Here is a 12,683-nt window from a genome sequence, read left to right on the forward strand (position 1 = left end):
TTAGTTTTTTTAAGCACACAGCCTTGTGATGCTGATACTGACTGTAGAGGAGATGTTGTTGCTGATCTGAATGGACTGGGGTCTGCAAGTGAAGATATTGAGGATCTAGTCGCACTGAGAGATATTGAGGATGATGGGGAGAGCTGTGCCTGTGATGCATTGAGCTGAGTTTACCACTCTCTGTCGCTTCTTATGTTCCCGCGCATTCAAATTGCCAAACCAGACCTTGATGTAACAAGTCAGGGACTTTTAACGTTACATCTGTAGCGGTTTGTTAGAAATGTTTGGTGACAAGCCAAACCTGCCTAGGTTCCTAAGAAAGAATAGTTGCAGATGGAGGTTCCTTGTAGAACACAGTACAGTGCAGTACTGTATAGGAGCAGGCCATTCAGCCCATCATGTTGTGCTGAGCTGATTAAACTAACCAAACTCAAGAAGGTGGCATCTGTCGTTAAGGACCCGCACTATTCAGGACCTGCCCTCTTCTCATTCTACCATCAGGGAGGGGGTACAGGAGCCTGAACACCCACACTCAGTGTCTTAGGAACAGCTTCAACCCGTCCCTCATCAGATTCCGGAACAGTCCACGAATCCATGAACACTACCTTGTTATTCCTTTTTTGCACTAATTAGTTATTTTTTGCAACGTAGTGATTTTTATGTTTCGCCCTGTACTCTCACAAATAACGGTATTTCAGGAGGTATGTCAGTGATAAAAAATGCCTATTGCGATTCTGACTCCTTGTTCTGACTGCAGAACCTCCGGTCCGTATAACCCGACCAACAGACCGGCTTCTGGTCCACAAGTTCCTGGTGTCTGAGAACATTTGTTTAGAGTGTGAGGCGTCACGGGCGAACGCACTTGCCCGATGGTACAAGAACGGGAAGAAGGTGGCTGAGGACAGGCGGACGTCCACCAGGAGCGAGGGGACTGTCCGGTCACTGCAGGTCCTGGATGCACAGTTGACGGACTCGGGAGAGTACCTGTGTGATGTCCAGGATGACAGCATTGTCTTCCAAGTCCTCGTGGAAGGTAAGGTGCAGTCCCCTCCCTGGGCTCTCATCCAACATCTCTCCCTATGGCTGGTGGGATGATGACTGGTGTCTGTATGAGAAAGGATTAGGTAAACTCAAAGTCGGATCAGTTTATTGTCATCTGCACAAATCCCTGTATGACAGCTGCAATCAAAAACTTACTTGAGCAGCACCATAGGCATGTAGGATTGAATACTCAACACTCATAAAAACACAAACAAAATGATACAAAAAGAATCAAGAAGGAGCCCAATTAGAACTAAACGAGCCTGTTGTAGTACAAAGGGGTCATAGTTTGTTATACTGAGGGAGTAATTGATGGTGTGTTGGTTGGTTCAAGAACTGTGTGGTTGAAGGTAAGAAGCTGTTCCTGAACCTGGTAATATGGGACTTCAGGCTTCTGTACCTCCCGCCCGACAGTAACACACGATGTCATGGTTTGGATGAGGGTGAATCTTTGATGGATGTTGCGTTCTTGAGGTAGAACTTCCCGAAGATACCAGCGATGGCTCATATTTCAAGGCAAATCTATTATCAAAGCATGTGCAACATATATCACTATATACTTACCATCTTGAGATTCATTTTCTTACAGGCATTCACAGTAGACCATAGAAATACAACGAGATCAATGAAAAACTACACACAGACAAACACTGACAAACAGCCAATGTGCAACAGAAGACATATTGTGCAAATAGATAAGAAACAAGAAATAATAAATGCACACATACACACACACATACACACACACATGCACACATACATATGCACACATACACACACACATACATACATACACACATACATACATACACACACATACCTACATACACACACATACGTACACACACATACGTAAACACATACATACATAGCTACATGCATGCATACACACACATACATATATACATACATACATACATTCACCTTTGATTTGGCCCACGATGGTGGTGTCATCATCAAACTGAAATATGGAATTGGAGCTGTGCTTAGTCTCACAGTCATAAGTGTAGTGTGAGTAGATTAGTTTTTTTAAGCACACAGCCTTGCGGTGCTGATAGTGACTGTAGAGGAGATGTTGTTGCTGATCTGAATGGACTGGGGTCTGCAAGTGAAGATATTGAGGATCTAGTCGCACTGAGAGATATTGAGGATGATGGAGAGAGCTGTACCTGTGATGCATTGAGCTGAGTTTACCACTCTCTGTCGCTTCTTATGTTCCCGTGCATTCAAAGTGCCAAACCAGACCTTGATGTAACAAGTCAGGGTACTTCTAACGTTACATCAGGAGAAGTTTGTTAGAAATGTTTGGTGACAAGCCAGACCTGCCTGAGTTCCTAAGGAAGTAAAGTTGTTGCTGGACGTTCCTTGCAGAACACAGTACAGTGCAGTACTGTATAGGAGCAGGCCAATCAGCCCATCATGTTGTGCCAAGCTGATTAAACTAGCAAAGCTCAAGAAGGCGGCGTCTGTCGTTAAGGACCCGCACTATTCCGGACCTGCCCTCTTCTCATTCTACCATCAGGGAGGGGGTACAGGAGCCTGAACACACACACACAGTGTTTTAGGAACAGCTTCAACCCCTCGCTCATCAGATTCCGGAACAGTCCATGAACCCATGAACACTACCTTGTTATTCCTCTTTTGCACTAATTAGTTATCTTTTGTAACATAGTGATTTTTATGTTTCGCCCTGTACTCTCAGAAATAACCATATTTCAGGATGTATGTCAGTGATAAAATGCCCTATTGCGATTCTGACTCCTTGTTCTGACTGCAGAACCTCCGGTCCGTATAACCCGACCAACAGACCGGCTTCTGGTCCACAAGTTCCTGGTGTCTGAGAACATTTGTTTAGAGTGTGAGGCGTCACGGGCGAACGCACTTGCCCAATGGTTCAAGAACGGGGAGAAGGTGGCTGAGGACAGGCGGATGTCCACCAGGAGCGAGGGGACTGTCCGGTCACTGCAGGTCCTGGATGCACAGCTGACGGACTCGGGAGAGTACCTGTGTGATGTCCAGGATGACAGCATTGTCTTCCGAGTCCTCGTGGAAGGTAAGGTGCAGTCCCCTCCCTGGGCTCTCATCCAACATCTCTCCCTATCGCTGGTGGGATTATGACTGGTGTCTGTAATAGAAAGGATTAGATAATCTCAAAGTCAGATCAGTTTATTGTCATCTGCACAAATCCCTGTATGACAGCTACAATGAAAAACTTACTTGAGCAGCACCATAGGCATGTAGGATTGAATACTCAACACTCATAAAAACACAAACAAAATGATACAAAAACAATCAAGAAAGAGCACAATTAGATATAAACGAGCCTGTTGTAGTACAAAGGGGTCATAGTTTGTTATACTGAGGGAGTAATTGATGGTGTGTTGTTTGGTTCAAGAACTGTGTGGTTGAAGGTAAGAAGCTGTTCCTGAACCTGGTAATATGGGACTTCAGGCTTCTGTACCTCCCGCCCGACAGTAACACACGATGTCATGGTTTGGATGAGGGTGAATCTTTGATGGATGTTGCCTTCTTGACGTAGAACTTCCTGCAGATACCACCGATGGTTCATAGTTCAAGGGAAATCTACTATCAAAGCATGTGCAATATATATCACTATATATTTACAGGCATTCACAGTAGAACATAGAAATACAATAGGATCAATGAAAAAATACACACAGACAAACACTGACAACCAATGTGCAACGGAAGACAAATTGTGCAAATACAAAAGAAAGAAGAAATTATAAATACATACACACATACATACATACACATGTACATATATACATACACACACATACACACACACACACACATACACAGACACGTACACACACACACATACACACATATGTACATACACACACACATACATACATACACACACATACATACACACACATACACACACACACACACACGTACACACACATACTGCAAGCATGTGTTGTGGAGTCCTTCAAAGTGAGTGCACAGGTTGAAAGACTGGTTCGGTGTTGAGGTAAGTGAACTGAACCACACTGGTTCAGGAGCCTGATGGTAGAAGGGTGGTGTGGGACCTAATGCTGTTGTTTCTCCTGCCCAATGGTAGTAGTGAGATGAGGGCATGGCCTGGATGGAGGGGCTCCTTGATGCCAGATGCCACTATCTTGTGGCGCTGCTGCTTGTAGATGTGCTCAATGGTGGGACGTGCTTCACCCGTGATGAACAGGCCTTTTGTGGGCTTTTCAGTCCTTGGGCATTAGTTTTCCATACCAGGCCATGATGCGAACGGTTGGAATACTCTCCACCATCCATCTATAGAAGTTTGCCAAAGTTTTAGAAATCATGTCGAGTCTGTGCACACATCCAGGAAAGTAGAGGCACTGCCTTGCTTTCGTCATAATTGCAGTTATCTGCAGAACCCAGGACAGATCCTCTGTAATGATAACACTGAGGAATTTAAAGTTGCTGATCTTCCCTCCTGATCCCCTGGTAAGGACTGGCTCAATGACTTATGGTTTCATCCTCCTGAAGTCAATAGTCCGTTCCTTAGTCCTGCTGACGTTGAGTGAGAGGTTGTTATGGCACCACTCAGCCAGATTTTCAATCTCTTTCCGACATGCTGATTCATCAGCACCTTTGATTTGGCCAATGACAGTGATGTCATCAGCAAACTTGAATATGGCATTGGAGCTGTGCTTAACCTCACAGTCATAAGGGTAGAGTGAGTAGATTAGTGGGATAAGCACACAGCCTTGCGGTGCTGATAGTGACTGTAGAGGAGATGTTGTTGCTGATCTGAACGGACTGGGGTCTGCAAGTGAAGATATTGAGGATCTAGTCGCACTGAGAGATATTGAGGATGATGGAGAGAGCTGTGCCTGTGATGTATTGAGCTGAGTTTACCACTCTCTGTCGCTTCTTATGTTCCCGTGCATTCAGATTGCCAAACCAGACCTTGATGTAACAAGTCAGGGACCTTTAACGTTACATCTGTAGAAGTTTGTTAGAAATGTTTGGTGACAAGCCAAACCTGCCTAAGTTCCTAAGAAAGTAAAGTTGCTGATGGACGTTCCTTGCAGAACACAGTACAGTGCAGTGCTGTAGAGGAGCAGGCCATTCAGCCCATCATGTTGTGCTGAGCTGATTAAACTAACTAAACTCAAGAAGGTGGCATCTGTCGTTAAGGACCCGCACTATTCCGGACCTGCCCTCTTCTCATTGCTACCATCAGGGAGGGGGTACAGGAGCCTGAACACACACACACAGTGTTTTAGGAACAGCTTCAACCCCTCCCTCATCAGAGTTCGGAACAGTCCATGAACCCATGAACACTGCCTTGTTATTCCTCCTTTGCACTAATTAGTTTTTTTTTGTAACATAGTGATTTTTATGTTTTGCCCTGTACTCTCACAAACCATATTTCAGGAGGTATGTCAGTGATAAAAAGCCTGAGTGCGATTCTGACTCCTTGCTCTGACTGCAGAACCTCCGGTCCGCATAACCCGACCAACAGACCGACTTCTGGTCCATAAGTTCCTGGTGTCCGAGAAAATTCGTTTGGAGTGTGAGGCGTCACGGGCGAACGCACTTGCCCGTTGGTTCAAGAATGGGGAGAAGGTGGCTGAGGACAGGCGGATGTCCACCAGGAGCGAGGGGACTGTCCGCTCACTGCAGGTCCTGGATGCACAGCTGACGGACTCGGGAGAGTACCTGTGTGATGTCCAGGATGACAGCATTGTCTTCCGAGTCCTCGTGGAAGGTAAGGTGCAGTCCCCTCCCTGGGCTCTCATCCAACATCTCTCCCTATGGCTGGTGGGATTATGACTGGCCAAGTGACTGTGCCCATATAAGAAGCAATTAGTTGAATTTAATGCCATCTGCACAAGTCCGTGTATACACAGGAGCAATGAAAATTACTCGAAAGCAGTCATCCAGGCACGTAGTGTCTGACAACAACATTCACAGAAAATAAACATGAATTAAACAAAAAATATACAAAATTTTATAATGAGACTCAGTGGAAGAAATAATATAGTTTTTTGTGGCGTTAAGTGATCAAAACAACATTCATCATCCAGGCCATGCTTTCTTCTCGCTGCTACCATCGGGAAGGAGATACAGGAGCCTTGGGGCCCACAGAAGCAGGTTCAGGAACATTTATTACATGTCAACCATCAGGCTCTTGAACCAGTGTGGTTAACTTCACTCAGCACAATGCTGAACTGATTCCACAACCTATGGACTTGATTTCAAGGACCCTATGACTCATGTTCTCAGTATTATTAATTGATTATTTGCACGGTTTGTTTTCTTTTGCATATTCTTTGTCTGTCAGTCTCTGTTTATATATGGTTTTTTGTAGATTCTATTGTATTTTATTTTTCTTGCACAAACCATTCAGAAAAAAAACAAATGATACAAAATTATACAAGAAAAAGCAATTAGAAAAAAAAGATCTATTGTATCAGAAAGTGCTGATTGTTTTTTGTTATGTTTGTAGTACTGGGAGGCCAGGTGGTTGTTAATAACACACATGAGAGACGGAGAGGTGAGGAACAAATGTGCCGTCGGTCATTCTGCTTGTAAGCCATCTACCCAGAACGCGCTCTCATTTTGCGTTCAGTACGTAACACACAGGGAAGCTTGACAGTAATCCGCAAGGGTCAAAATATACGTGAATACGTGGCATATCCCTGGCCCATGTGCTGAGTGCGAGTCACCAAACTAGAGATTCATATTGTTTGGAGGCTGTCTGTTCCTGTGAGGGTACCAACGACTTGAGAATGACACCAACGTCCACCCGCAAAATGCTGGAGGAACTCAACAGGTCAGGCAGCATCTACGGAAGACAGCAAACAGTTGACGTTTCAGTCCGAGACCCTTCCTCAGGGCTGGAGAAAGAAGATGAGAGTTCAGAGTAAGAAGGGAGGAAGAAATACAAGGTTGGTAGGTGATAGGTGAAATCGGGGGAGGGGGAGGGGTGAAGTAAAGAGCTGGGAAGTCGATTGGGGAAAGAGATAAGGGGCTGGTGAAGGGGGAATCTGGTAGGAGATGACAGAAGGCCATGGAAGAAAGGGAAGGGGAAGGAGCACCAGAGGGAGATGGTGGGCAAGTGGGGAGTTAAGGTGAGAGAGGGAAATGGGAATGGGGAATGGTGAAGTTAAGGGTGGAGCAATTACCAGAATTTCAAGACTCCAATGAACATCAATTTCTCAACTTCGGGTAATTGCCACCCCTCCACCTTCACCTTGCTCTTCTTCCTTCCCTCCCTCCACCTTCTTACTCTGACTTCATCTTTTTTCTCCAGTCCTGATGCAGGTCTCGATCCAAAACATCGATTGTTTGCTCTTTTCCACAGATGTTGCCTGACCTGCTGAGTTCCTCCAGCATTTTGTGTGTGTAGCTTGGATTGCCAGCATCTGCAGATTTGTTCATGTTTGTGAAGGCACTAAAGTCATTTCATCTCTTGGTGGTGTACATATAGATCTCGGCTTGAATACTGCATTGTCAGTAGGCGGCACTTCAGAAACACAGGTGACGGGGGATAACTAGCTTTGTCATTCGATCCTAATGGAGGTACTGCTGTTGTTTTCTCAGAATCCTGTCCCATTTCTACAACTGGATCTGGATTGGTGAGCTTCTGTTGGTTTTCAGTAGCCTCAGAAGTGGGCAGCAGCTGATGAACATGCCTTGTGCAGATGATGTGAGCACCAGTTTCCACTGTGCATGACACAGGACCAGTCTGTGCCACCATCGTCACAGGTATCCACTTTCTTCCAGAGATGTAGTTCTGGGCAAGTACTTTGTCTCCTGCTCTGAAACCTCTGTACTTCACTTTGGCACGTCTCCCTGCGAGGGTTCTCTGCTCATTTAGCACGATCTGTTTTTGTGTTTGGGGGTACAAGCAGGTGAAGCCGGTGCAAAGCTGTCTTTTCATCGGTGCAGTGGCTGGAGCCGTTTTGGTGGTGGTGTGCAGTGTGTTGCGATTTGTCAGCAGGCAAGTGCTAAGGTGCTGGTTGACGGATCCACTTCCCACTGAAGTCCTGAGGATTTGTTTCACTGTTTGTAAAATCGTTCAGCAAGGCAATTAGTGGAGGGATGATATAGTGCCGGCTTGATGTGCTGAATACCGTTTGCTTCCATAAATGCCTGGAACTCTTCAAACAGGAATGGTCACTGGAAGCCCAAAATATCTAAAGATAGAACGTAGCTGCTCCATGCATTTCCCAGATCTAGTGCTCCATGGTGGCAGCTCTGGGCCGTTTGTTGTGTGTGTCCACTGTAACCAAGGACATGAGGCCTTCTACAGCTCCTGCAAGATCATCTGCAAGCAGCAAGATGAGGAACATTTCTCACTCACTGACGAAGTGGGCGTGCTTTGTCCTCTTCAATGGTTTCATCTACTCATGGCCTCTGGGAGCCACTGTGTGCAGTACTGCATCCTGTGTGTAGCTTGTCAGGGACTCGCGTAGTTACTAATAAAAATAACATTAGTTAAAAGTAATAGCAGACTCTAGGTGTGTTCCATTTCTGCTGGTTCTTTAACCCGTTACGGGGTATGTAACACATTGAACTGGTAAGGTTTTAATGCTAGATTGGCTCTCCTTTCCATTCATGAGCTATAATGTCCACCACTTTAGATAGGACAAGTTGGTACTGGTGTGCTTCTGGACTTGTGCCGCAGTTATCGGAGCTGTAGATACTTCCTTGAAGTAACGATCTCTTTTGGGCAACACACATCAAAGTTGCTGGTGAACACAGCAGGCCAGGCAGCATCTCTAGGAAGAGGTACAGTCGGCGTTTCAGGCCGAGACCCTTCGTCAGGACTAACTGAAGGAAGAGTGAGTAAGGAATTTGAAAGTGGGAGGGGGAGGGGGAGATCCAAAATGATAGGAGAAGACAGGAGGGGGAGGGATGGAGCCAAGAGCTGGACAGGTGATTGGCAAAGGGGATATGAGAGGATCATGGAACAGGAGGCCTAGGGAGAAAGACAAGGGGGGGGGAACCCAGAGGGTGGGCAAGGGGTATATTCAGAGGGACAGAGGGAGAAAAAGGAGAGAGAGAGAAAGAATGTGTGTATATAAATAAGTAACAGATGGGGTACGAGGGGGAGGTGGGGCATTAGCGGAAGTTAGAGAAGTCAATGTTCATGCCATCAGGTTGGAGGCTGCCCAGACGGAATATAAGGTGTTGTTCCTCCAACCTGAGTGTGGTTTCATCTTTACAGTAGAGGAGGCCGTGGATAGACATGTCAGAATGGGAATGGGATGTGGTATTAAAATGTGTGGCCACTGGGAGATCCTGCTTTCTCTGGCGGACAGAGCGTAGGTGTTCAACAAAACAATCTCCCAGTCTGCGTCGGGTCTCGCCAATATATAGAAGACCACATCGGGAGCACCGGACGCAGTATATCACTCCAGCCGACTCACAGATGAAGTGTCGCCTCACCTGGAAGAACTGTTTGGGGCCCTGAATGGTGGTAAGGGAGGAAGTGTAAGGGCATGTGTAGCACTTGTTCTGCTTACAAGGATAAGTGCCAGGAGGGAGATCAGTGGGGAGGGATGGGGGGGGACGAATGGACAAGGGAGTCGCGTAGGGAGCGATCCCTGCAGAAAGCGGGGAGGGGAGGGAAAGATGTCCTTAGTGGTGGGATCCCGTTGGAGGTGGCGGAAGTTACGGAGAATAATATGTTGGACCCGGAGGCTGGTGGGGTGGTAGGTGAGGACCAGGGGAACCCTATTCCTAGTGGGGTGGCGGGAGGATGGAGTGAGAACAGATGTGCGTGAAATGGGGGAGATGCGTTTGAGAGCAGAGTTGATGGTGGAAGAAGGGAAGTCCTTTCTTTAAAAAATGAAGACATCTCCCTCGTCCTAGAATGAAAAGCCTCATCCTGAGAGCAGATGTGGCGGAGACGGAGGAATTGCGAGAAGGGGGTGGCATTTTTGCAAGAGACAGGGTGAGAAGAGGAATAGTCCAGATAGCTGTGAGAGTCAGTAGGCTTATAATAGACATCAGTGGATAAGCTGTCTCCAGAGATAGAGACAGAAAGATCTAGAAAGGGGAGGGAGGTGTCGGAAATGGACCAGGTAAACTTGAGGGCAGGGTGAAAGTTGGAGGCAAAGTTAATGAAGTCAACGAGCTCAGCATGCGTGCAGGAAGCAGCGCCAATGCAGTCGTTGATGTAGCGAAGGAAAAGTGGGGGACAGATACCAGAATAAGTTTGGAACATAGATTGTTCCACAAAGCCAACAAAAAGGCTGGCATAGCTAGGACCCACATGGGTGCCCATAGCTACACCTTTAGTTTGGAGGAAGTGGGAGGAGCCAAAGGAGAAATTATTAAGAGTAAGGACTAATTCCGCTAGACGGCGCAGAGTGGTGGTAGAGGGGAACTGATTAGGTCTGGAATCCAAAAAGAAGCAGAGAGCTTTGAGACCTTCCTGATGGGGGATAGAAGTATATAGGGACTGGACATCCATGGTGAAAATAAAGCGGTGGGGGCCAGGAAACTTAAAATCATCGAAAAGTTTAAGAGCGTGAGAAGTGTCACGAACATAGGGATTGAACAAGGGGGGATAAAACTGTGTCGAGGTATGCAGAAACGAGTTTAGTGGGGCAGGAGCAAGCTGAGACAATAGGTCTGCCAGGACACTGTACCTCTTCCTAGAGATGCTGCCTGGCCTGCTGCATTCACCAGCAACTTTGATGTGTGTTGCTTGAATTTCCAGCATTTGCAGAATTCCTGTTGTTTGCGATCTCTTTTGAGGATGGCTCTGGAGGTGTAACAACTGAGGGAAGTCTGGATAGTCCATCAGCACTTGAATGATCTCGGTCTCCTGTACTTTACGTTGTACTGATGAATAGTAGTGTATGTCATCGATCAAAGAGGAATTGATGGAATTTCTTAACTCCAAAGACAGCTGTGAACTCCAAAGACACTTTTGCATCAAAGACCATGTCCTTGACGTGAAAGTGATTAGACACTATTCACTTGATGGCATGGTGTGTGAGATAACTGTCCCTACACCACAGGGTCGCAGGACAACTGTATCAGCAATGATGGGTTGAAGTGTGTGAGTACTTCAGATTGTGGCAAAGCTGTTTTGGTCATTTTAAAAGTCAAAAAGCCAAAGTAATCTGTCTACTAACCCAGAAGTGCTGGATAACTACATTTAACAATGTACAGTGGAAGTTTCTTTCTCCGTTTGTTAGTCTCCACTGTAATGTGCACTACTGCCCTCACTGGAAAAACCTCACCTGTGTAAGTCTTTTAAAGTCAACCTTCCCCCTTCTGGGGTGAGAAGCTGCAATTTCTCCTTGTAAGCTGTCTCTGAAACCAGCAATACTGCAGCCCCCTGTGTCCGCCTGCATCATCACTGTGGCTCCGTCCAACGGTGGGGTCACCCAATAGCCATCTTTGTGTCCAGAAACAGATAAAACACGCAAAGCTTCTCCAACCACAGAGTGAGAGTCTCTCAGTCCATCCCCCGTATGCTCCATCTTGTTTGCCTGTTTCTGTTTGTTTTTCCAAAAGTAATTTTTCTTTATTACAGTGTTTTTGGTTGACAGTATTTTTTTACTTTTACAGGCCCATTTCCTGCCGCAGCTTCCCCAATCTAAATCCTTTTACCAGCGTTCTTTTGCTGAATGCTCAACTTTGCCATAACGGTTACATGTTGCCAATAGGTGTCTTATTCTTAAAGTCAGGGGAAATTTTATGAACTGTCGAAGATGCGTTTAACAGCTGTGCATCTTTACCTGCCATCTCCATTGATGTACTAATCTCAATTGCCGTCTGTAATGTTAGTCTGTCTTCTGTAAGGAAACAATTCTGAACTGCCTCATTACGCAGACCACATACAAGTCTATCACGTAATGTGTCATTCAGTAACTGCCCAAAATCACAGTGTTCAGACATTTCCTTCAGCACCACCACAAAGTGTGAAATAGACTTGCCTTCCTCTTGATTTTTTCTATGAAATCCAAACCTCTCAGTAATAATCAAAGGTTTAGGTGAGTAGTGGTTCTTTAACACTTTAACTATGCCCTCACAAGGCTTATCACCAGGTTTAACAGGTTGCACTCGACTATATAATAAATTAAATTTTGTACCCATCACCGTCAGAAAAGTTGGAACATGAATATCATCTGTCACTTGATTTGCCAGTGTAAAATATTCAACTCTTTCAGTATATGAACTTTATTGCTCTGTTTTGTCATACGACCCCATACTTCCAAACATCGTCGCCACTTTCAAACACAATCACGTTCCAGAAAAGTTACCTAGTCCTAGTCGTGTGTCTCTGTCTGTCTCTCTCTCCCTCTCTCTCTCTCTCTCTCTCTCTCTCTCTCTCTCTCTCTCTCTCTCTCATTTTATTTAACCATCCCGTTCTCTCCCCTCAAATTCTTCTCTCACCACATTTCCTGCAGCCGTTTTCTTTTCGCTCACCTACATTACACCGTGATACACCACCAGTGGTGCACACAGACTTTTCTTGCCGAAGGGAACAAAACAATAAATACCACGTGAGGACTTGTCACCATGTCACCAGTTTGTGGTACTGGGAGGCCGGGTGGTTGTTAATAACACACACGAGAGACGGGGAGATGAGGAACAAACGTGCAGCTTGTTATTCTGCTTGAGAGTTATCTACC

At 45.8% G+C, this 12,683-nt stretch overlaps 1 protein-coding gene across 3 annotated transcripts in view; it reads left to right on the forward strand.

The window, feature by feature from the left end:
- Positions 1 to 12,683, forward strand: part of obsl1a (obscurin like cytoskeletal adaptor 1a) — a 149,151-nt gene that overhangs the window by 50,202 nt on the left and 86,266 nt on the right. For all 3 annotated transcript variants that reach the window (XM_072261041.1, XM_072261043.1, XM_072261044.1), the window contains exons 14-16: positions 758 to 1,033; positions 2,819 to 3,094; positions 5,513 to 5,788. In XM_072261041.1, coding sequence (XP_072117142.1) covers positions 758 to 1,033; positions 2,819 to 3,094; positions 5,513 to 5,788 — 828 coding nt within the window. The remainder of the gene's footprint in view (positions 1 to 757; positions 1,034 to 2,818; positions 3,095 to 5,512; positions 5,789 to 12,683) is intronic.

The sequence above is a fragment of the Mobula birostris genome, chromosome 6, assembly GCF_030028105.1.
Source record: "Mobula birostris isolate sMobBir1 chromosome 6, sMobBir1.hap1, whole genome shotgun sequence".
Classification (NCBI taxonomy): domain Eukaryota; kingdom Metazoa; phylum Chordata; class Chondrichthyes; order Myliobatiformes; family Myliobatidae; genus Mobula; species Mobula birostris.